The 22,665-nt window shown below is 52.6% G+C and overlaps 1 protein-coding gene across 5 annotated transcripts; it reads right to left on the bottom strand.

The window, feature by feature from the left end:
* Positions 1-228: 228 nt before the first annotated feature.
* On the bottom strand, positions 229-22,485 carry LOC121454806 (inositol 1,4,5-trisphosphate receptor interacting protein). 5 transcript variants are annotated; one of them, XR_005975328.1, is made up of 3 exons: positions 22,341-22,485; positions 2,035-3,799; positions 229-473 (listed from the first exon to the last, which is right to left on the bottom strand). XR_005975328.1 is itself a non-coding variant. In XM_041662226.1 (3 exons), the coding sequence occupies exons 2-3, from the start codon at positions 3,784-3,786 to the stop codon at positions 2,116-2,118; spliced, it is 1,476 nt and encodes a 491-aa protein (XP_041518160.1). In that variant the 5' UTR covers positions 3,787-3,799; positions 22,341-22,485; the 3' UTR covers positions 229-2,115. The 5 variants fall into 5 exon arrangements, 4 of the variants coding, with proteins under 4 accessions (XP_041518160.1, XP_041518158.1, XP_041518157.1 ...); XM_041662226.1 differs by having other exon boundaries at positions 229-2,682; positions 2,878-3,799; XM_041662224.1 differs by lacking the exon at positions 22,341-22,485 and adding exons at positions 5,842-5,951; positions 21,711-21,849 and having other exon boundaries at positions 229-3,799.
* Between the last annotated feature and the right edge of the window lie 180 nt (positions 22,486-22,665).

Genomic DNA, 22,665 nt, shown 5'->3' with positions numbered 1-22,665 from the left:
TGCCCTGCAGCTGGCTTTCAAAGGCACGTGGGGGACCCTGCAGGCAGTGCACGAGCTGCCTCAAAGGCTGAAGCATTCCATTTTGTTATTTTAAAAAAATTTCCTAAGGGTATAAGAGTGTGTGTGTGTGTGTGTGTTTGAAAGCTTTGCTTGACAAGAGGAAATCTACCTTCATGCCCAACTCTGCTTTAAAACACTTTCTGAAGTAAAAGCAGACTCCACGCCTTATGAGAATTTAATTCTTCCTTTAATATAAATAAGGCAGCACGAAACCCCAAGAGCCTGCTGCTTCAGAAGCAGCCCTGTTACACGACAGGCGCCTCTTCCCACCAAGTGCCCCAGCAAACAAGAAGCCAGGTGTTCATCCTGTGGCCCTTCTCCCAGAAGTGAAAGGGGAGGCTCAGGAGGGGTTTGGTCTTGGTTTCTGAAAGCTGGTTCTTGGCTGCTGGGCTCTCTTCGATGCACCACGGGATCTGAATGAACAGGGACAAGGCACAGATGACAATAAATAAGGACGTCTGCCCTGACTCTGAGAGGTACCTGGACAGGGTGGCTCAGGGCTGCAGACAGAGCCACACTTTGAGGAGGCTTGTTTACAGGGTCCCCCATGAAGCTGTGGAGGGGCGGACTACCTATGTTCACTGACTCCTGCCTACACTGAGGCATCCTAGCGTCTCTGGTTACCCTGCATACAGTAGGCCCTTTCACCATTGATTAGGCTTGGTGGCTAAATGGTCCATCTTCTGGAGCCCTCTGAGGCTGTGGGAAGCTTGCGTGGAGCTGTGGGAAGCCTGGTTTTGTTCCCTGAAAGGCTTGTCATCTTAACTTCTGGAGGGCTAGCGGGTGCCACCTGGTTCTTCATTTGTGTTTCTTCTTTGGTCCACTGTAAAGGTTGCTAAGGAGAAGAGGCCACTGGGTCCTCTGGAAGAGGCCTGGACAGAAGCCCAGCTCCAGCCTAAAGCTCTGGTACTTGTCTGAGCCCAAAGCACTCTTTAGAGTTCCAGGCTGTGCAGGAAGTCATCACATGGATCCCCAGCGAGCCCAGCTTCCATCATGTTCTTTCAGTCTGGGTCATCTATGAGGTCAGCAAGGCCTATGCAGAAGAGACCAAGGGATGATGCCCTCTTGAAGCCAAGACCTGCGAGATGCTTTGGGCCCATGGACCAGAACTGAGTTCTCATAGAACCTCCGACTTATAAACCTACACTCCCTGTAACCGGGACCCTGAGGATAGCTTAGAGCTGTCAGTATCCTTGCCCCAGGGCCCCGTAACTTTCTCCAAAGTGGGCCAAAGTGCAAGGCAGACACAGGTATCTGTGCCCCTCTACCACACTGCTGGCTGGGAAGACCAGAGATGGAGATGGGAGGGGCTTCTGAGCCAGCAATCAATGTGGTAATTGACACCCTCGGTGGTCAGGACCTGGTACATGGTAAAGGGACAGGGAGAAGGTGTGCACCTGAGTAAGATGTGTGGCTGAAAAACTGGCCAGCTGTAGACTGTCCACCACCAAGTACCCATTTCTGTGTAATGGAGACGTTAGCCACCGGGCTCCTGGACCTCTGCCAGGCATTTAAAAACGGGTGGCCACCGTGGGACCTCTGTTATTGTATACAATGTGGTCCAAAGGCTGTGAGTTCCCACATCTGTCCCCATTCGTGATTCAGCTGCAGACAACCGGGGCCAAGAGACCACAGAATAGAGTGTTGGGTCTTAATCGGATCCTCAACAACATCCTAACAGAAGCTCTGTCATCTGAAGCACAGAATGGACTGTGATGCAAAAAGGATTACATTCAAATCAGCGCTTGCCTCTCTTTAACTCAGTGCCGGGGAGACAGCTCCGTCAGCATCTGGGTCATTCATGGTGATCGAAAACTAAGCTGCCAAGTATCGGTGCCCAAACCTAAACAACCGTTTCACCAACAAGCCCCCGTGGCAGAAAGGCAAACCAGTGTCCAGTTGCAATTTTGTTTCCCTCACTCTCCAGGACCTGGCTTCCCAACACGCTGAACCTCAGCTCCCCTCCAGGCCTACCGTGTTTCCTGCATGGGGTTACAGAACCCCGGTAGGGTAGACACAGGGGATGCTGTCCCCATGGCCATCGCATTTCACGGTCTACAAGGCGACAGCTTTTGGTGGTGGGCTGGCACGGTCTGAAGGGACATGGAGGGAATATTCACTAATGAGCGTTGGGGCATTTCTCAGCATCTCATAGAAGAAGTCCATTGTGCTGTGGTAAAGAGTCCGCTGCAGAACGAAGGGCCGGAAGAGGTTTATAGGCTCAGCTCTCCGCACGACCTCTGGGAGTCCCATAGCCTCAGGCACCTTGTGGTTGCCCACAAAGAAGTGATGGAGCTTCTTCTCCTGGAGGCTTCTCTCCAGGAAGCGGAAGAGCTCCTGCAAGCGCACACCCAGCTGGCTGGCCTTCCAGTCAGCGGCCTTCCGGGACAGCAGGAGGTGCAGCAGGACCGTCTTTAGGTGGTAGCTGTGCAGCCCGCTGGGGCCTGACAGGCGGCTCTGCTTGGAGAGCAAGAAGGAAGCGATCTGCAGACAGCTAAGGTGGCAGGCGTCCTCCGGCAAAGCCTTCCCCATCATCCGGAGGAACTGTTGCTCGGAGACAGCAAATGACAGGAACCAGTCGGTGCTGGAGGCTGGAGGTCCCCTGTGTGGCTCCTTGGGAAGCTGTGGGACAAAGTATAGGTCGGAGTCGTTACACTGGATCACAGGAGTCAGGATGAAGGGCATGAACTTCCCTGAGCGGAACTTGATTCTGAGAGACCCCGGGGTGTCTAGCTGGCCAAAGGCAAGGTCAAACTCATATTTGTGGGCTATGCGGTGCCAGGCTCTGGTGAGGGCCACCTGGAACCACTTCATGACCTGCATGGCGTCCAGATGTGAGGACTCTCTGGAACACAGCAAGTCCTTCATCTCATCACCTCCACCTCTGCTGGGCTGTACCCCGCCACTCTTGCCATGGAGGAGACAGAGCATATCTTCCCCGAGCTTAGTGTTGCTGCAGGCACAGCCTAGAGGGTCTCCATCGGCCAGGGTCACCTTGATCTGGCCATATCCCTGCCGATCCAGGGGCACCGAGAGGCTGGAACACCAGAGCTCTGGGCGGAAGCTGTAGGGCTCCGGGGGTGTGAAGGGTACATACAGGTGGCACTGGAGTGGTCTCTCCACCTGCCAGTTTTCATACATGCTACCCACACCGATGAAGTCCTCCATCTCCATGTCAGTGTTTCGGCTATAGACATTCCTCAGAGCTTCCAGCAGGTCATCCACGAAGCCTTCCACAAACTCCCTGGTACGGGCAGCATCACCTGTGGCGCTTCGGATACAGTGCTCATAGAAGTGGTCCAGGGTGGCCTTATTGGGCAGGGGAAGGCCCTTCAGTGGGGCGCCCCCCAGTCCAGACAGCTCATCCTCATCTCCAGCCGGGCACTCTGGGAAGGGTGTGTCCTGGTAGTCCTGCCGCCATATCTCGATGATCAGGAAGAGGATCATGCAGAGAGTGCTCCAGAGGTTCCAGGCAGTGTAGGCCTCGCGCTGCTGCTGGCCCTCCTCCTCGGCCTGCTTCAGGGCCTCCTTCTCGGCCAGCAGCCGCGCCACCTCCTCCTCCAGACGCAGCTGCTCCAGCTGCAGCTTCTCCTGGTGTTCCTGCATCTTACGGAGGATCTCCTCCTCGTTCTCTGGAACTGTGGCATTCTCCCGGGGGAACAGCAGAGGGTGGTTAACGATGGCTGTCACCACCACCAGACATACCCGGAAAAGTCCCAGGGCCATGGCTGTAGTATTCCTAGGAACAGAGAAAGACACTGCTGGTCACACCTATGTTTCCTTCAAGGACCCTTTTCCTTGGAGCCTTGCACCAACCTTTGCCCCCAAGAGGTGGTGCGGGTCCTCACCCTCAACCCCAGGGGTCTCCTGTGACCGTCTCCCGTGCTCTGGCCCAGCCTCAGGCTTACACATGCGCAGACATTTCTTTTGTCTGCAGAACACAGCTTTTCTTGATGGGGTCAGAACAGTCTTTACCCCGAGGATCAACCTTCTCTCTTCCTGGTCCTTTGGTTGGGTTAGATATAAACCTACATCTCAGATCCAGGTGACCAAACCCAAATCCAGACGCCAGTCCCGAGACAACAAGACTACTCTATACAGCCACAGCTACACCCACAGCGATTGGTTCTGTGGTGAATATATGAACGCTCTGAGCCAATGGGAAGAAAGGCTTTCCTTGTGGCCAGCTAGGGCTGTCTGATAACAGGATTACTTCTACAGTGTGGGCTGCTCTTCCGCCACCAGCAAGGGGACCCCGCCATCAACACAGATTAAAGCACACCCTGCACTCAGCTGTGTATGACACCATTACTTCTTGCTTTTCCAGTCGGGTCAGTGCAGGCATCCTTTCTCTGCAAGCTATGTGAGTTGTTCTCCAACCATCAAACTCCTCGGCCTCAGACACTGCCTTCCACCATGCTGAATTTTGTTTAGTGAACGCGTCTTCCTGGCAGTGTGGTGCTGGGTGTGTTAACTCACCTCTCTGGGCCTAGGGTTCTTGGTTTAAGAGAAAAAGGTAATTATATCCCCAGAGGGTCACGGGATTGATGCCACTTGCTTCTCTTACCTCAGCATTTGAACTCCGAATGACCTCTTAACAGTCTCTCTAGCATGAATGATTTTTAAGCCTTAAATAACTTTTGGGAGAAAGGCTAACCTCTTGCAGTATTTGTGAGAGAAACTGTGATACACAGAGCACTGGTGAAGCATCACCTGGAATCTTGCTAGGGACCCAGAATCAGGTTTAACAGGTAAGCATATCTGCTGCTCTTGCAGAGAACCAGTGTTTGGTTCCTCTCCAATATCACATAGCTCACAATCTCCTGTCCTCCAGTTCTAGAGGAATTGATGTCCTATTCTGTCTTCAGTTCTCCAGGGCACAGACACACACACACACACACACACACACACACACACACACACACACGCGCCCCCCCCCCAGAGAGAGACAGAGAGAGAGAGAGAGAGAGAGAGAGAGAGAGAAAACCAAAACAAACCAACAGACAACTAAATACAGAACCCTAGCCCCCCCACCTGACCTCACCCAGAATCACCCAGCCATCTAGGGCTGGAGAGACGTCTCTGTGATTAAGAGCACTGGTTACTGTTGTGGGATATTTATACACTGAGTGAAGATGTATTGTGATTAGTGTAATAGAAAGCTGAACAGCCAATAGGTAGGCAGGAAAGTATAGGCAGGACTTCTGGAAAGAGAGAGAACTCTAGGAAGAAGAAAGGCAGAGTAGCCATTCAGATGTGGAAGAATATAGATTTAAAAGATGGGTTAATTTATAAGAACAAGTTAGGAACAAGTTTAAGCTAAGGTCGAGCTTTTATAATTAATAATGAGTGTCCATGTTTATGTGGGCTGGCGGTCCTGACAGGTTGCTGCTTTCAAGGACTGGTATTTGTTTCCTATCACCCACATGGTAGCTCTCAACTGTCTATAACTCCTGCTCCAGGGGACTCAGATGCCCTCTTCTGGTGTCCTTGAGCATTGCATGCTTGTGGTATGGACATACGTGCAGACAAATAACCCTTTCCCATTTTTAAAAAGTTCCTTAGAGTCAACTATAACTTTTAAGTTCCATTCTGAGGAAGGTGTTGAAATCATGGTGCTCCATTCTTTCCAGCATGAAATATGAGTCATACATCTGTCCAAAATAATCCTCTCGGTATACACTACCCACTCATTAGTAACTAGCGAGCCACCCTGGTCATCAGACGGGCTGCCATGACATCACAGTGCTGTGGTCAAGCAACCCTTATTTAACTTTATACCGGCGATGAGGATATTCGGAGGAGAAGCAGAAGAGGGCTCCTGTAATGCGAGATGACTCGAGGGAAGAAACAAAATCATATCCCAAGGCTCCTGGGTCTCCTGTCGAACACTGTGACAAAGGAAAGGAAATTCTTGTGAGCTTTGCTGTTGCTGCAGGAGCTATAGCTGTGATGTGTGGTGAGTGGAGGGAGAGACCTCAGAAAGGCCTTAGTGGTGTGTGTGTGCGCGCACGCGTGTGCGTGCATGCACACATATCTAGGATAAGGGGCACCTCAGCATAACCTTACATTGTACCCCTCTCCTCTCCCAGCAGGAGCCTTGAGAACTAACCATCCATCCTTTCCATACCTGCCCTGTCTCTTTCCTTCCTGACCTCGGCAGAGAGAGGGAAGATCTTTTTTTTTTTTTAAGGAAAAAAAGAATTTATCGATCTCACAATGGATGATTGCAAAGCTCTGAGGCAAGGGAACCATGCCAACAGGAACTTGGGGGAACTGGTCGCATTTGGTTTGCAGTCAAAATAAAGAAAACTGGATCACTTTCTTTTTCTAATACAGTTCAGGATCCTCTGATACAGTTAAGACAAATATTCCCAAATAAATTAATGTGTTCAGAACAATCACTCCCTCACAGGCATGCTCAGAAACCTATGTCTCAGACAATTCTAGGTTTGGTCGAGTTTACAGTTATTACCACCCGTCGCAGCTCTGGACTCATCATTTGACACCCAAAGACATTATTCTTAAGCCGTAACTCTCCACCCTTGTTCATATTCTCTTGTTCTTTTCATCATATAAAATACAATTTACGTTTGAAAGATCATCTAGACATTAACAGTTGAGTGTGTTGTTGGACAACAAAGAGAAGAGCCCGTGGGGGCAAGCCAGCACCGGCTGACAGGAATTTCTAGGCCCTTTGGTTTGAGTCTTCTGATGTTGAATTTACATGAGGAAATTCTTACCCTCATGGTACCCGGATAAAGGGGTTCACCAGCAGGTGAGGATTCCCCAACAAGGGGAACATGTACACTGGCAGCCTGTGCTGGCTGCTGACCAGGGAAAGCCACTGTTCAAAGGTGACTCACACAGCTCCACCCCAAACACAGTTGCCCAAGTCAGCAAGATCCAGCTAGGGAGTGGAGGCTAGCCCCAGGGAATTCCCAGAGGAGACAAGTTTGGGCTGAGCTCTGAAGAGCTCATAGGTTTCTACAGAGCAGAAAGCCAGGGATGGGAGAAAGCACAGGATGTAAGATGGAGGAAGAGGTAGGATGGGGGAAAAGTCCAGGGGCAGCCAGCCAGCTTCCCACTCCCGAGCTGGGGAGGAAAAGTATGCTGGATAGCCACAGAAACTGAGTGGCCATGATTTCCACAACACAGAGACAGCCAAGGATGATCCACCCGGGTGGCCCACGGCAGAACTGTGAGGCTGGCTGACGGGCATGGTTGTGGACTTTAAATGGAGTACCCGCAGTGTAACACCAGATGGCAGCCAGCTAGCTAGGTGACCATAGGCAGTTCCGAGGTCTTTCAAGGCCCCGGTAACGCAGGTAGCGGCCTTTGGGCCCAGCTGTACTCTTGAGAGCTCCCGTGGACAGGAGTCGGTTTCCACATCAATAGAGGAGGGAGAATGGGCCATCAGACGGGGAGTGTGGCCAACACGAAGCCCCGGACTGGAAAATGCTCCTCCCCTTCATACAATGGCTTCAACTATAGCACCAGAGCAAGGCCTTATGCCTGCTAGAAGCTCGACTCTAGGAGCCCCCTTGTTCAGAACTCAAAACCCGGGAGTCAAGAGCACTTGGAGGAGACAGACTAAGTTAGGAAAAGGATAGGCATCTTGGACAAATGACGGTTTTTCCCATCCTCTGCATCTATCAGGCGGGAAGAGAGATACCTGGTGTTGTAAAGCCCAACTAAGGCAATGCCCTCAGAACCCTAGTGAGATCTGAGCCACTGACTGAGGGCTCTTATCAAAAGAGTAGCTGTGATTGGGTGGGAATACACAGATGTCCCTGCCTGCAGGGGGCTCTGGAAGGACACAGGCAGCACCCATGGGGGCTACAGACAGACCTTGTCCAGAGCACCAGACAAACAACACAGCAGACAGACATAAGGCGTCCTGCCTTAGAGACGCCCAGCAGACCTGGCTTTGAACTTTGGCTCTGCCCCTGGCGGTGGCGCCTTCTCAGGCGGATCATTCTCTTCTCGAGGGCTCCCATCCTCATCCCCGAAGAAGAAGAAGAAGACTCCTCCTTCATAAGGGTGCTAAGGTCGAGTGCACACGGGTGCTCAGCATGGTGTCCGGCACAGAGCAGGCACCCCACATGTGACAGTTTCTTTCCCTCGGCCTCCACTGGCCTGTTTTCTCACCTGCCAAGCACCCCAGCCCTGCCCAAGTCTTGGGGTGTGGAGGAATGCACGCTGGAAAGTGCTGTGGTAGCAGAAAACATTGCCCTGCTCCTGCTGCTCCTGGGCACAGCGCTCCTTCCTCCCTGCCCCCCAGCACATGGGGGGACTCCTTCAGAGTCTGGGCCTGCCTGTGATGAGGGAGGTCCTGATGTCTCACCCTGCTCAGCAATCACCCCCTTCCCAGGGATTTAACCCAGTTACCTCTGTGGAGGCTGTAAGCAGAGCCCCAAGGATGGGGTGGGAGGGCCAGGCCAAGATACTGAATGCTTATAGCCACTCTGTGCCTGCCAGCCAGTCTGCCAGAGCTGGGATCGAAGCCTCTTCTCTTCCGGTTCCCAACCCACTTAACAGGCACCTTCCTGCCCTGAAGGCCCTGGGCAGGAGCTGGGAAGGCCTTGTATTCTGATGTAAAAGCTCTCGTAAACCAGGAATACATGCATGTACACACACTCATATGTGCACACACACTCACAAGCACACACACCCTTACCCAAAGGGCACTCCAAGGACATCTGTCTCTGCTGGTCCCAAAGCTCTCAGCCTTGCGACTGTCCCACACCTGTGGTTTGTGACATCTGTTGGCAGCCTTGGCTCTGGGAATAAACCTGGGTCATTTGGCGGGCTTTCTCCTGCTTGCCAGGAAGCCGACAGGAAGTTTGCCGAATTCCTCTCTACTCCAGCCTCACCCACAGGGAGGGTGGCTCATATGGCTAAACTTAGCCTGGTAAAGAGCCAGGTCCTGGGGTACAGAGGCTGGGGAAGATGGTGACCCCTGGGTGTCTCGGTGAATGCGGTGGCCGGGACAGGTTCTCTACCGAGTTTTTCCTGTAGGGCTGGTCAGAGGAAAAACATGAGGTGGCTACTTAAGGGGTCCCTGATTCCTGCACCCCAGAGCATCCCTCACTATGGCTTTGGTGAACAAACACTTCTGGCAGTTTATTGACAGCAGCTCCTGTCCGACAAGCCCTCATGCGCTTGGCACTGTCCACAGTGACCATTGTGACCTTCCAAGAGGTGGCTATGATCCCTGGTTCACAGATGGGTTAATCAAAGCTCAGAAGACTTTCTAGACATGTGGTTATGGAAGCCAGAGTGAGTTGGAATTCCAGCTGCTCTGCCTGGCTCTGCTTGCCTCACCCAGGCTTCCCCACCATGCTGCTGCTGCGCGGCCAAGCGCCCGAGTGTGAGGAGAAGGCTGGATGCTTCAGGCTCTCCAGTGATGAGCACAGTGCCATCCCTGACAGGAAAGTCCAGGCGGGGAGTCAGACAGCCCCACACATCTCACTGGGGCACGTGGGAGCACAGAGAGCTATATTCCTGTCTTTTGAAGGCTCTTCTGGCCCCACCCACTGGTGGGCACGTCAGGTCCTCAGCTCCACACTCACTCCGTTCCCTCCTTCCAGAGAATTCTGCAACAAGCCTGTGCCCTTCTCCTCCTCATGCCCCACCAGCAGCTTGCTGCCCACCACGGCTCAGCCACTAAAGCGCCTCAGACCATTCCTCAGTGACACGGGGCCTCCCTCTGGGATTACAGGTCTCCAAGGCTCCCAGCAGCAGCAGTACCTGGGTGTTTGCCAGACAGACGCATTTCCAATGCCACCTTCTGCCAGCATTGAGAAAGACCAGGGTGGGGCCTAACGCTGGTGTTTTAGCATACTCACCTGGTGGTTCCTGGGCCCTTCAGTACTCAAGTTTGAGGACCACCCATCCTAAAGTCAGGTTCCTAAATCAGGTACCCTCCGGGGAGAAGGGAAGTGAGGCTCCGGCAGTGTCCCAGCTGGACTCCGGCACTTGCCAAGGGCTCCTGTCTGGCCCCGCCTGTCAGATGTAATTAGCTCTGCTAATTAATTACAATAGCAGTCCCGGAGAGGCAGAGTCCAGAGGAACATCTGATGGCTTCCTTACTGTGTGTGTGTGTGTGTGTCTCGGGGTGGTAGTGGTGTGTTTTTTCTAAATTCTGGCTCCTTCAAGAAGGGAGTCAAGAAGACCCAGGCTATCCTGTCTGTGCTGAATCCTTCTGTGTGCCCGGCCTTCCGTTTGGGTTTCCAATTCCAGTCAAAGATATCCAGTTTTGTCAGGGACGTAAAGCCAATACTGAGTAAGTAAGAATTTAGAATTGCACTAATCTAGGCCCAATTTATGGACTTGCAAACTGAGGCCTAAAGAAGAGCTAGGTTGGACCTGGAGGGTGATGTAGTGGGGGCTGAGGCAGACTGGGCACCCTCCGTGGGCCCTGCCAGGTGACATCTGGTAGGAATTTCTGTGCAGAAGCATAGCAGAAGAAGCTTTCATTATTGAGAGCTACTTCGTGTCAGGCCCTCTGAACACGCTATCTACCGGTGCCAGACACAGTGCTAAGAACTCTGCGTATGAGTGTCTTTAACTTTCAGAACATCAGCTTGGCAGCTGCATCATCCAGACGATCTGCAGTGTGACTGTCAGTGAGCATCACCCCAGCCAAGCCAGGCCTTTTCCTCTGCCCTGTCTCCATTCCTCAGGAGACTGGGGAACTGAGTGAACGGGTCCATCACTTCCTGCTCCTAATGGGTGCCTCATGGCCCCCAATGTGAGTGGCAATTGACCATATCACCAGGGTGACTGTCTCTTAGGCTTCCTAGGCCCTGGAGATTCAGGGCCACATCATGAAGGCTCTGCTGACTGCAGAGCCCTTTTTGGCCTTTGTCTTAGTTTGGGAGTTTGGAAGCTGAGCCTGGGCAGCCTGAGCCCAGAGCAGACACCCTCCTATAGTTCAGCGCTACACCCCATCTCCAATCTCACGATTTCTTTAGGAGTGGAGCCCCTAGTGCGAGACTAGCTTCCTCTCGGAGCAAGTGGATCACTGCTCACCCGGTTCTGAATCCGGTTGTAACCTTAGACCACAGTCCTGCCCTTTGCTATGCCCGTGTCTTCATTAGTTCTGCTTCCTCACCAACAGTCTAGCAAAGCCAACCAAGTGTTCTTCTGCAGCTTCCAAGGCACCGTGCATGGGCTGGAAACAACACTGCCCCAAGCTTGTCCATGGAAGATGCCCGGGGAAGATACAGATATGGCAGCCAGCCACCTGTCTCTACCGTACCTACTACCCTTTTAGAACATGGGGGAGGAGAAGGGCCTGATAGAGCTGGCCCTTGTCCAAGCAAGGGTCAGGGGAGCCACAAGGGACCACTGAAGCATCTCTGACTGGACTACTCTTCACTTGTACCTGCGTGGGGACAGGGAGGACATCTCTGTTGGGGGCTGGGCCATGCAGGCCTCTGGTCCTCATAGGAGAGGGAGGGGCGGACAAAGAAAGGAAGTTAAGAAAGAGGAAGGAAGAAGACCAACAAGAATAATTGAGAAAGGAGGCAGAAAGGATGTGGTACCTAACCTGGGTAGGGTCCATCCCTACCCACCTGTTACTCAGAATCCTGCAGCCCTGGCCTCAGCTGCCATCTTCCTCCCCCACCTGCCTCTTTCTCTTTACTTCTTCCGGTTGGTCTCCCTGCAATAGTGCTTGTGAAGCCATGGTTGTTGGGGAGAAGTGGGGAGACAGGTCAGGACAGCAGCGAAAAATAAGTTAGCCTGCTGTGGAGGGCTGAGCAGTGGGGCCCTGGCCATTTGGATGACACATGCTTTTCCTGCAGGCAGTGGCCACCACAGTGCACATTCTGTGAACCAGAATGGCAGAACCCTTTTCCTCCCTAAAAGAAGCCAATAATTTGGATTTTTATCAGGATCCTTCATTTTAAAGGACTGATTATTATTTCAAAACATTCTTTTAAGGGTACCTGAGTCCAATCAAGTATTTCAGAGGTTCACCAGGGCCTGTGTACTCTGTCTGCCGCCCCTCAGCGGCAGCCTTGGGCCTCTTCTCTGCTGCTATCTGCCTCACTTTCCTGCCCCCAACTCCCTCAGCAACCACTTGGCCTAACTATTAATTACTTCCCCAGCCTAGGCCTAAGACCCGCTTCCAGCCCAGTCCTGACTGTTCCCGGGTCTCCCAGTCAGCCAAGCACCCACCCTGGGAAGAATCGTCATGGCAGCACTTGAGGGGTGCCTGCATGCCAGGACTGTGCGCGGGGCTTTACCCAGATGCCAGAAGTGTTTGCTCTCTTCCCCACAGCTTCTCCAGGAACTCGAAGAGACTCTGGTCTCAAGAGTATACATAATGCAGAAATGATGCTAAAAATTTGTGGTTCTCAAAGATCAGAGAAACTCCTCTACCTGAGTCAGAGGAGACCTAGGCAGACTAAGCAGACCACCAGTGAGCCCACATGGGGATGCTGGCTGGACCCAAAGGCGGTACCAGGTCATATTGCCAAAAGCATTCTTGGAAGAGGAAGGGGTTTTAAGGAAGCCATCAGGATGTCAATCCTCTTGTCTGGACTGGGGTCATGAGAGTGGCCAGGGCAGTCAAGGGACAGGAAGGACAGGAGCCTGGACTCTGGGCTTGGTGGGAGGGTTACATCCTTCCTGGTCTGCGTTTTCACTAGTAGGTGTGTCCACCATCAACCATGGCAGGGAAACCATCAATCTCCCAGGAAGGACCAGGTGTTCCCCTGTCCAGACCTCCGCCTGACTCCCAGCAGTAGAGGACCAGGCCCAAGGGTATCACAGATATTGTGATATCTAGGGACTAGAAGGTCAGGGGTAGGGGAAGGAGGAAGACTGTATCTCTGAGCCCTGGCCACGCCTCCTTTCCTCTCATTTATTCCCTTTAGGACACCTGGAATCCAGCAGTCACCCTGTGGGCTGAATGCCAGAAGATGTGACTCTAGGCTAATATCCCGACCCCAAAGCAATCTTATTTGGATAAAGGGACTTTGTAGAGGTGTTCAGACGAAGGAGCTTAGGATGAGATTCTGGATGCAAATGGGTCCCCAAGCCCTTCTGAGAGGTAGAAAGGATAGGGCAGAGGAAAAAGTAACGGGAGACTAAAACCTAGATCTAGATAGGGGATGCTGTGTCAATCAAGGGACATCTGAGCTGGGAGAAAGAAGGAAGGGTCCTTCTAAGGAGACTCCATTACAACAGTCTCAGGAAGCTGGTGCAGTCTCAACAAGAAAGTAGCCTGCCCCCTCTCTTGCAGCAAACACCTCCCCAGGCTCTCTGCTTGGCTGTGCTCTGACCTTTGTTTTGCTCCAATGATGCGTGAGCCAGCATAGACCTTTGGGGCGAGGGCCTGGTACTCTGTTTTCCTACGGCCTGCTTCTCCAATCCTGAAGTTCTCCCCTACCTGAGCGTAGTCCTCTTTCCATGCAACAAGATCAAAGCCTGAGGTCTCATAACCATCGGAGCCTGACTCAGGGGTCCCTCTCTGAACCCTAATGCCTGGCCACTTCAGATCATCCACTGTCCTCTAAATACTTCATGCAGGTTTCTCCACCCTTCTCTACCCTTGCCTCCGTTTCTGTAAAATTGGGTAACTAGTCTTCTTTGTAAACCCCTCCCCAAAAGCATTTCGAGGTGCCTCCAACCTGAGACAGTTCCCTCTTATTTGAAAGGAAAGAGCAAGGGAAGGGAGTCAGACAAAGGCTCTGAAGAGGGCAAGTGTCTCGGGCCTTTGGAGGTGTGGCTTCTCATAGGTGTGCCCTGACAGGGGCCAGGCACACCCAAGTGCTCGGTTGCCTGGGCCTCTGTCCTTAGTGTTTTATCCCATGATACTGCCTCGGGGGAGGGTGCCATCCACCTCACCTCGTAGGGAGGAGACCAAGGCGTCCAAGTGGAACAGTCTGAGGTCATTCAACCGCTCCAGCTCCAGGCCTGCACCTGTACACAGCAGCTGGCCTCAGCAGTTGGCTGCAGCTCTTAGGCGGTGAGGTTTCTCCAGGGCCAAGGGAGGGGCGCTCCTGGAGCCAAAAACTCAGCCTACACTGGGCACACCACAACCAGCAGCCTCCACAGACTGACTATCCATCTCTCACTGACTGTTCTCTCCACGACTTTCCTAAAGTGTGCACTGGCTTGAGGGGCCTCCCTAGACCCCCAAGGTTCCCACACAAGTTTCTAAAGCAGGCACTGTGACTCACAGGAATGGCCTGTTAACCACTTCCCAGGCTTGTATAGGGTTGGCTCAGGCAAGCACTTCCCAGAGTAGAATCCCCTACACACACACACACACACACACACACACACACACACACACACAGCTCTCCTTCCCCCTCTCTGGGCAGGGCATGTCGGGGGCTCCCACTTGCCCCCTTCCTGTTTCTCCAGCTTGAGTTTTGTATACACGCTGCCTTCCAAGGCTCCCTGGTTAGTGGAGCAGGCAGAAGAGGCTCCAGGGTAGTGGAAGCAGAAAGCCCGAGCAGAGCAGACCCAGTTGCTGGAGTCAGAGAAAGAAAGAAGGCTTGAGCAGAACCAAGGAGTAAACACAAAGGAAAACAAAAGCCCTCCCAGGCTCCTCCCCTCCCCCACTGCCCCGCCTCCCCACCCTCCCCTTCCAGAGCAGCTGGGAATCAGGGAATTATAGGAATTGTTATGCCCAGGAGCCACTTTCTTTTTGATCCTTGCCTGGTAACAAAGTCAGCTCAGAAGACAGCCTATCTGAATTCTCCTGCACCTCTAAGACACAGAGGAGGAAGCCCTCCCACCGTCAACCCCACCTATCTCTGCAGCCAAAGAAAGGTCTGTTCCCCTACTATAGGCCCCACAAGCTCATCCTCCCTAGGCTCAGTCAGGACCTGAAAGTAGTGTCTGAACTGAACGAGCTAGGAAGAGGAGGAGAGAAAGGAAGCTCCTCAGGCCTCACACACACATGCACACCCCCCCCACACACACACACGGGGGGGGGGGAGAAGGAGGGGATAGAAGAGAGAGAGAGGTAGAGGGAGAGAATGTGTCTGAGCCTGAAAAGATCTCAAAACCCTTTCATCTTTTTAAAGAGGAACAGAGAGGAGGGAAGCCAACCCAACTGTAAAAAACTAAGAGCTGTGGTCAGCTTTTGCCTGTGCAGAACCTCAGGTTCCTGTTCACCCATGGTGAACAACAGAATGGCTGCCTGTCTGCCCTCCTACACCTGTTGGCCAAAGCCAACCAATTCTCTCTGGAGCGCAGAGAACCCGAACCGTCCAGCTTGGAACAGCTATGGAAGTCACTCCGTGAAGTATCCGTGAGGACCCAGTAATGTTTCTCGAGAGTTACCCGGAGCAAAACAGCAATGGCAACCGCCACCACTCAATTTCCAGTCACAGGGACGAGTGGCCACGTGTGAAAATACATGCTGTACCTAGGCTGTGCCTGGAACATCCTAAGTGTCCAGATGAACACGAGAACCATGACTGATCTGTTAGCACCCATAAGTTCACTTGTACAAACCTCTGCCCCTTCCCCATTCCAAGGTCACCCAGAAATAGTCCAAAGCTCTATGCTAGGAAGAGTTTTAAGTCTGTAGAAGCTTAGAGAACAGTAAAGGGGCCATACTGTGATCAGAAGGACCGGTTGTTGAATCCTGGCTCTGCCATGTGCTATGACATCAGCACACCTGCTCCACGGCTTACAGCTCATTGGTGAGGTATGGAGGCCTCACACTGGGTGCTGCGCTCTGGAAATGACATTGTTGATGACCTCCTTACCTTCTTCTAAAGGTCACAGAAGGAGAAGAGAAAGTCTAGTGATTTAGGGGGCTCAGCAGCATCCTGACCCCCAATTCCAGGGGGGCCAGCATTAACCATCGTGTGTCTCCAAAGAGTTTCTGAGCAGCATGAAGGACGGCTGTGCTCAGAACGCTTGCTGAAAAACGAATGGATACAGGGATGTATGGAGTCTCCTTCCCAGGATCCATGATGCTATATTGCTCATGCCACACCTGTGGGACATGCGGCATGAGCCTCTGAGTGAACTCATGAAGCTGAGTCTCACGAGAGACCCTGTGACCTGGGTAAGCCTTCTCACAGTCATTAGGATAAGGAACAGGGCTCTCTGGCACAGGGGGAAGGGGTTGTATGTGTTAGGGTCAAGCATAAGGAAGAAGCAGCCATGGGTAAACTCAGGGTATTGGAGGGGGCGGGATGTAGGGGTGGGGCCTGGGCATCCCCTGACTCCTCCCTTCTAGCCTAGGGTGTTCTCCTGCCTCCTCAGAGATTCAGAACCAAGTCTCAGCAAACAAAAGACGCGTTCATGAACGACAGGTGACTTCTCTATAGAAGAGGGCTATTGAAACAAGCTCCCGTGGGAACCGTGCTATGAGCTCATGGTCCTCTCTGCAGGCAGGGCCCAGATGATGACAGACAGCATCCTTCCAAGTTGGACGCGGCACTCTTCTGCACTTTCTTTGGCTATCCACAGTGGCACTCAGGACAGCTTTGGAATAGCGTTTCTCCTCCCGGGCAAACCATGAGTGGTCAGTCATGAGAAGTGAGTCACTCAGTAAGCATGAACTCTGTGTTTTCCCCTATGGGAGCATCTCAGTGTGTACTGCATGCTATGTGGTAACCACTACCACCACCATTAAACAGACAGGAAAGCCGTCCCCTCTGCTAACGTCACAGAGTAGAGAGAGATGGGAGGCTCAGGCCTGGAATTGGTGATCTGTCTTCCAGCTTCTCACTTTTAACACCCAAGCGGTGGGGTTCTACATGCTGCTTTCTATGGAGTCCAGGCAGAGACGCCTGAGGTGGCTGAGAGAAAGGCCTGGGAGACAGCAGCTGATCTAAATTGGAATCAAGCTCAGACGGAGTGAGTCTGAGCTTGTTGCTTGATCTAGAAAACGGGACTGCCGAGAGCAAGAGAAACAGATGCTTGTGAAGGGCCATGCGCAGGCTTGGCTGGGAGCAGATGTTTGGTGCACGAAACCGCTCTTTTTCATAAAGATCATTCTGCTTGTAGGAAGGAAAGGTTTTGAGAGGTGGGTTTTTTCTTTGGGGGGGGGGGCAGTTTTCCAAGTAGAAGAGTGAGCCTGCAAATTGTCTACCCAGGCAAGGATACTTCAGTTTTCACTGAGGACCCTAAAATTTTTCCTATAAAAAATTGGGCTATCACCTTAGCCACCGACGTTGGACATCAGACATCAGAGAAGCCCCTGAAGTGATGTCTAGCAGCACCGAGCAGACCGACTCAGGTCCTTTGAAGTTGAAAGAAAGGCCTGAGTCCTGGCGCTCTGTAGAGAAGGACCTGCCATGCCATCTGGTTTTTCACTTCTCTCTGGGAGGGCAGCGCCTTTCAGTGGTAGCGGTGGCCTGTGGCAGCCCTCACTCAGGAATTCCCTCTGAAGGACAGCAGCAGGCATCACCTTGGAAGGTGAGACTGAAGCCATGGGCCAGCAATTAAGAGAATTGCAACCGCCATGCGTTCAGTCGGGTGCACAGTGCCGTCGTCAGTGTGTGCCTGGGTACACAGCAAGCAACCGTGGCTGCCCTCTCCACTGTCACTCCCAAACGACCAAGTATCTTGAAAATACCAGTACAAGCTCCTGAAGAGAAAGGGACTCTACAGGATTGATATACCACTTGGAGAATCCCACGGGGCCTGCGAGAACTTGGTGATAAGCGGCTGTCTACCTCCTGGAGGGTGGCTTCCACACATTCCTCCTGTTCCCTGCCACAAAGCTCCCCGAGGTTACTGAATTCCTAACATAGTGCCACGTTTGTCATATTTGCTTAATCAGTGAAGAACCCTTGTAGTCAGGACGAAGTATGAGGACACGGGAAAGCTGCTTTCCCAGTGCTGTCTCTGTACCAGTATAACCCACACCTCTCCATGGGGATTTGGGCTGTGGAGTAGAAGTCCCCGTATGGAGTCGATATGGCTCAGAGGAGAAAGAGAACAAAGCAGTCAGCGGTGTGTCTTCCCCTTGGGACACACACCTAATGCCTCAAGACCCCCCACCAACCAGCTCAACAGCCCAGAGCACACACTCGCCTCCCACCCACGGCCCACCCTCTCTGCAGTCTCCGAGAAACCCACCTGCGGTGGCTACATCTTCTAGATCCTTGTCCTGCAACACGTGTCTTACAGTTGAGGGTGGTTCATGTTCTTCCTGTCTGCCTTATGGTGGCGGTGTTGCCTGGGCAACAGTGATGCCAGCTGAGTAGCTCCCATTCCAATGACATCACTGGGTGAGGCACATTGGCATAGGGGAGATATTATCTCTGTGGGGAAATATCAGGGGTCCTAAACCATTGAAGAGGGCCCTAGAAGAGGGTCTTTTGAACACTCGAGAGACTATTTTAGAGGCCTCCCCACCCTGCTTTCCTGTCTGGGCACCTGTGGCAGGCCAAGCTTGAAACTGGTTTTCTCTCAGGCCAAAAGGTCACCTTCATCCTCAGCTTTGGGAGACAAGGAAGCTCTCCCATCCATCCTGGTGGGAAAGTCTAGAACCTCATGGCCTTGTTTTTTTGTCCAGACCTCAGTGGACAAAGCATTAGCCTGATGGGGACTGGAAGGAAGCTTAGACTAGCCACACTGACCTGGGCCAGGCACTGAGCTAAGTGGTTTTTCCCCACCTCATCCCTGAGATGGCTTATCCTGATTTTAAAGACGGCACTGAGACTTGGAATAGACAAAGCACCTGCCCAACCATCGAGAACACCCAATTAGAGAGCGGTGGAGCCAAGACTCACCCCAGCCCTATCCGGGTCAAAGCACATGCAGGCCACATCGTGAAGGTGGTGCACCTGGAGATATGGCTCACTCATCACCAACCCACAGTGGCCCCAGACAGACAACAGGGAGAGAGATCAGCTGGGCAGGGCAGGTGGCTTGAGGCAGCCAAAGCAGACCCTGTCCTCGGTAGGCCTCCCTTGGCTTAAGCAGGGGTTCTAAGTGGCCCTTGTACTCACCCACTCCCCAGGGCCTTAGGGCTAATTAAGGACCTTGTTTCTTTGTTCTGTGCTTGGCGTCTATTGGCTCACCCAAGTCACCTGAATACCCTATTGATTTGCATGCAGAGGAGTGCACAGCCCCCAAACCCTGAGATTGTATAATGCTTACCTTATGCGAATATATGTAACTGAGGGTTAATGCTTGCAAAGCACTAAGCAAATAAGTAAATAAAACGGGAAGGAGCTTAGTTATGAAAACATAAAGGGAGAAATCCTACCAGGAAGCATCTTCTAGTGCACCGTAGGTTTCTTGGTGGGTATATGGTGGGTATAGCTATAAGGAGCTAAGGCCTGTGATGTGCTCTGCTCAGGTAAACAGGCAATCAGTCTATTGGCATAAGACACCCTGGATGGTCTATGCTTTAAAGCACTCCTCTCAATTAATGAAGCACGAGGCAGGTGGTACAGGAGCCAAGCAATCTTTGACTCTGAGTGGAGAGAGGGGGTGTTAGAAATGCTTTCCTTCATGGTTTTGGGAAGGATACGTGCAGATAAATAGGATTTGATGGAGGCAGGAAGAGGACACAGAGGGGCTGAACGGCTTGGATGAGCAAGTCAGCACATTTGATCTCTCTTATCACCATCTACTTCTTGGGAAACCCCACCTTGCATGTGGCTGTCACTTTTTCCTTCTGCACCACACCCAGGTGGCACTTACTCATCCCTGTCACTTCAGGATGCAGACTGGATCTGCCACTCCATACCACTCAGTAATCAAAACGGTTGGTTATTTGATGCTTGGGCCAAGGCTCACATCACCCACCAGGGATGGGCTTGTCTCTTTCCTTCCTCTCTTCCCTAGCTGGATGAGTCTGCCATCTTTTTTTAATTTTTATTTTAGGTATATGGGTGTTTGGCTGGCGTGTTTGTTTGTGTACTACTTGCATGCCTGATGTTGTTGGATACTGAAAGGGGGTGTCTGTTCCCTGGAACTGGAGTTACCAGTTGGTTGTGAGTCACCATGTGGGTGCTGTGGAATTGAACCAGGGCCCTCTGGAAGGGTAGCCAGTGGCTCTTAACCCCTGAGTCATGTCTCCAGCCCATGTTAAACTCTTAATAATTGGCAACTGTGAATGACTGTCCAGTTAGCATATTGTTCAAGAGAACCAGGCTGGTGGAGCAAGGACAACCAGGCTGCTCAGCTATGGGGCCCTTATGTTAAATGGCACCGTACAGCATCATCTTGCTAGGAGTGAGGACCTTATTCTAATTCACACAGACTGGGTTGGTACTGATGGCTCTGGAGATCACCATCAGCTCTCAGCATCCTCACCATGCCATTAAGACTGGATGAGGGCATTCAAGATGGACCAACACCAGGCATGAATCACAGCTCAATTTTTTGAAAACCTAACCCTGGCTTAGTACACTTCTCCACTACAGCCTCAAGGCTGCAACAGCCTCAGACCGTTATTGGAGGTACCTCTCACCTCCAAGCAGGGAAACACGGAGCCATGCACCCAGAAGGCACTGCCCCCGTCACAACCTCTGCTCACACTGATGACCAGCACATCGGCACATCGCCTGTTGAGCTCTGACGGCTGTGCTCTATCGAGCCTATCTCCGCTCTATCCAGGGAATCTGAGGCCAGACAGAACAAGCCATTTCTTTTATCAAGTTTCAATGCTTGGAACACCTGACAGCCATAGCCACGCCCCTGAGTTTCTCATCCCTGGGTTACGTATGGTGTAATCCTTTTCCCTCACCAGAAGTGCTTTCTCCACTGTCCACACAGTCTTAGCCTTTCTCCTCTGGACAAGTCTGGTTTGCCAGTGCTGTGGCTTTGAGAACTGGGCTAGTATGTGCTCCACCGGCTCAACCTTGCTCTTGCAGGCTGCAGAATGCCAGGTGCATGCCACTGTCTCCTTGGAGACAGTGTGCACTTTTATCAAACAGGATCCCTTTGTACACTAACCCCAGAGGGTTCAAAAAGGGAAAACTATAAAACCAGGTTTCTTGCAGACAGTGAGCAATTATCTCCCAGAAGCTACCGCACCTTCCTGCCCTCTGATTAAAAAGTTCACCCACACACCCTTTATGTTTCGCTCATGGTCTGGAGAGCTAACGACTTTTGGGGTGATGACATCAGGTTAAAAGTTCAGGTCTCTGCCCCCTTTACACCAGAGCCTGAAACTGCTGCGTCTCTGAAAATTCCCCACAGTGAGGACAGTGTGCGAGCAAATGCTTTCCCAGCTTCCCCAGGGATCCATCCAGAGTGAGGGTATAACCACCACATGGTTACCCACAAGTGGAAAATCTGCAGGCAGTACAGTCCAGGACAGCAGCGATTCACAGGGAATCAGCAAATAACAGGACCACTTATGCAAACCAGGCCGGCAGGCAGGCACCAGGAGGTGAATGACAGCGGCCACCCCTGTCATTGCTGACCTGGACCAAGGACCACAGCAGCTGTGTTGGCTTTAACCGGCAGCCTCCCCAAAGTAGAACAGGTTTGTAAAGAGAAGAAACCCAAAACACAACAGAGAGCCCCCCAACGTTGATTTATATGGTACTAGTATCTGGCTCCCTTCTGTTCTGGGAAGGGTGGCCATTCTCATACTAGGCAGTAGGGTAAAAGGCTAATCGAGGTTCTTCCCTGGTTTGGCCAATATTTTCCCATTTTGTACGGAGAACCGGCCAGGGGCTTCTAAGTCCATTTACCTGGCGGCCTGAACGAAGGAGGCTCAGAGTGGGCCTCGAGATTGGGGCCGGGAATCAAAGGCAGCGACTTTGAGCCCAGGAGAAAGTTTTGCAGAACATAAGGTCTACTCCACTAGGAGTACTGAAAGAGGAAGTGGCAGGGGCTTCATCCGGCCCGAAGCAACCTTCTTGCGTCAAGACAAGCTACGAAGAAACAAACGTCATTCCCATTCCTTTCTTCCAGCACTGAGGCTCGGCCACCCGACCCGGTTTAAGAGATGAAAGGTCACGACTTTACGCACAAACACGTGGCCCCCGCTAGGGGCTCCAAAGCCGGCAGCGCGGGGAGCACAAGTTGCTTGCTTCCCAGATTGCCGGAGGCACTCGGGGGCTCCGGGGCGCCCGGGAGGAGAGACCCCAGTGCATCACCCACGAAGAGTGATGAGGAAAACAATGCCCACTTCGCACGCGTGCATTAAAGGTGTTCCTGGGCTCGGCCCGGGCCAGGATCCCGCATTCGTCGTACCCCGCGCTCCTGGCCGCGATCTCCCGCGCAACTCTGTGGGAGTCCCCAGTCCCTTGCGTGCCCTTCATTCCACACATCGAGTTTGGGGAGCAGCAAAGCCTCACATTCGAGAGTCCCGCACTTACGTTCGGCCGTGGCAGCCGTAGGGGTATCGAGGGTGCCTCGCTCCACGCTGCGTCGAGGTCCCGGGACCGCAGGCTTCGGGATCTAGGGACGCAAGCGACCAGACCGCGGTGGCTCCCGCCTGCTGGACTCTCTCGCCCCGCGCTACTGGGCTGCAAAACTACTCATTTCCGCGTTGTCACGGAAACTTTTTGCTCCTTATAAGAACAAAACGCCCGCCTTTACTGGCGCCGGTCGTAGGTCCTTAAGGACGACCGTGCGGGTTGCGGCCGAGGGACTCTGGGTCCGCCTCGGAGACCCTTCCCGTGATCTCCCAGATGCTCCCGG

This window comes from Microtus oregoni, unplaced genomic scaffold (assembly GCF_018167655.1).
Source record: "Microtus oregoni isolate MIOR12 unplaced genomic scaffold, Mior012 000012F_ref0000307, whole genome shotgun sequence".
Classification (NCBI taxonomy): Eukaryota; Metazoa; Chordata; class Mammalia; order Rodentia; family Cricetidae; genus Microtus; species Microtus oregoni.
Note: the sequence above shows the minus strand (reverse complement) of the source record. Positions and strands in the feature narration are given on the sequence as shown.

Bases quoted from the DNA above. Each gene is read 5' to 3' on its own strand.
- LOC121454806 (XM_041662223.1), bottom strand. From the start codon at position 3,786: ATGGCCCTGGGACTTTTCCGGGTATGTCTGGTGGTGGTGACAGCCATC.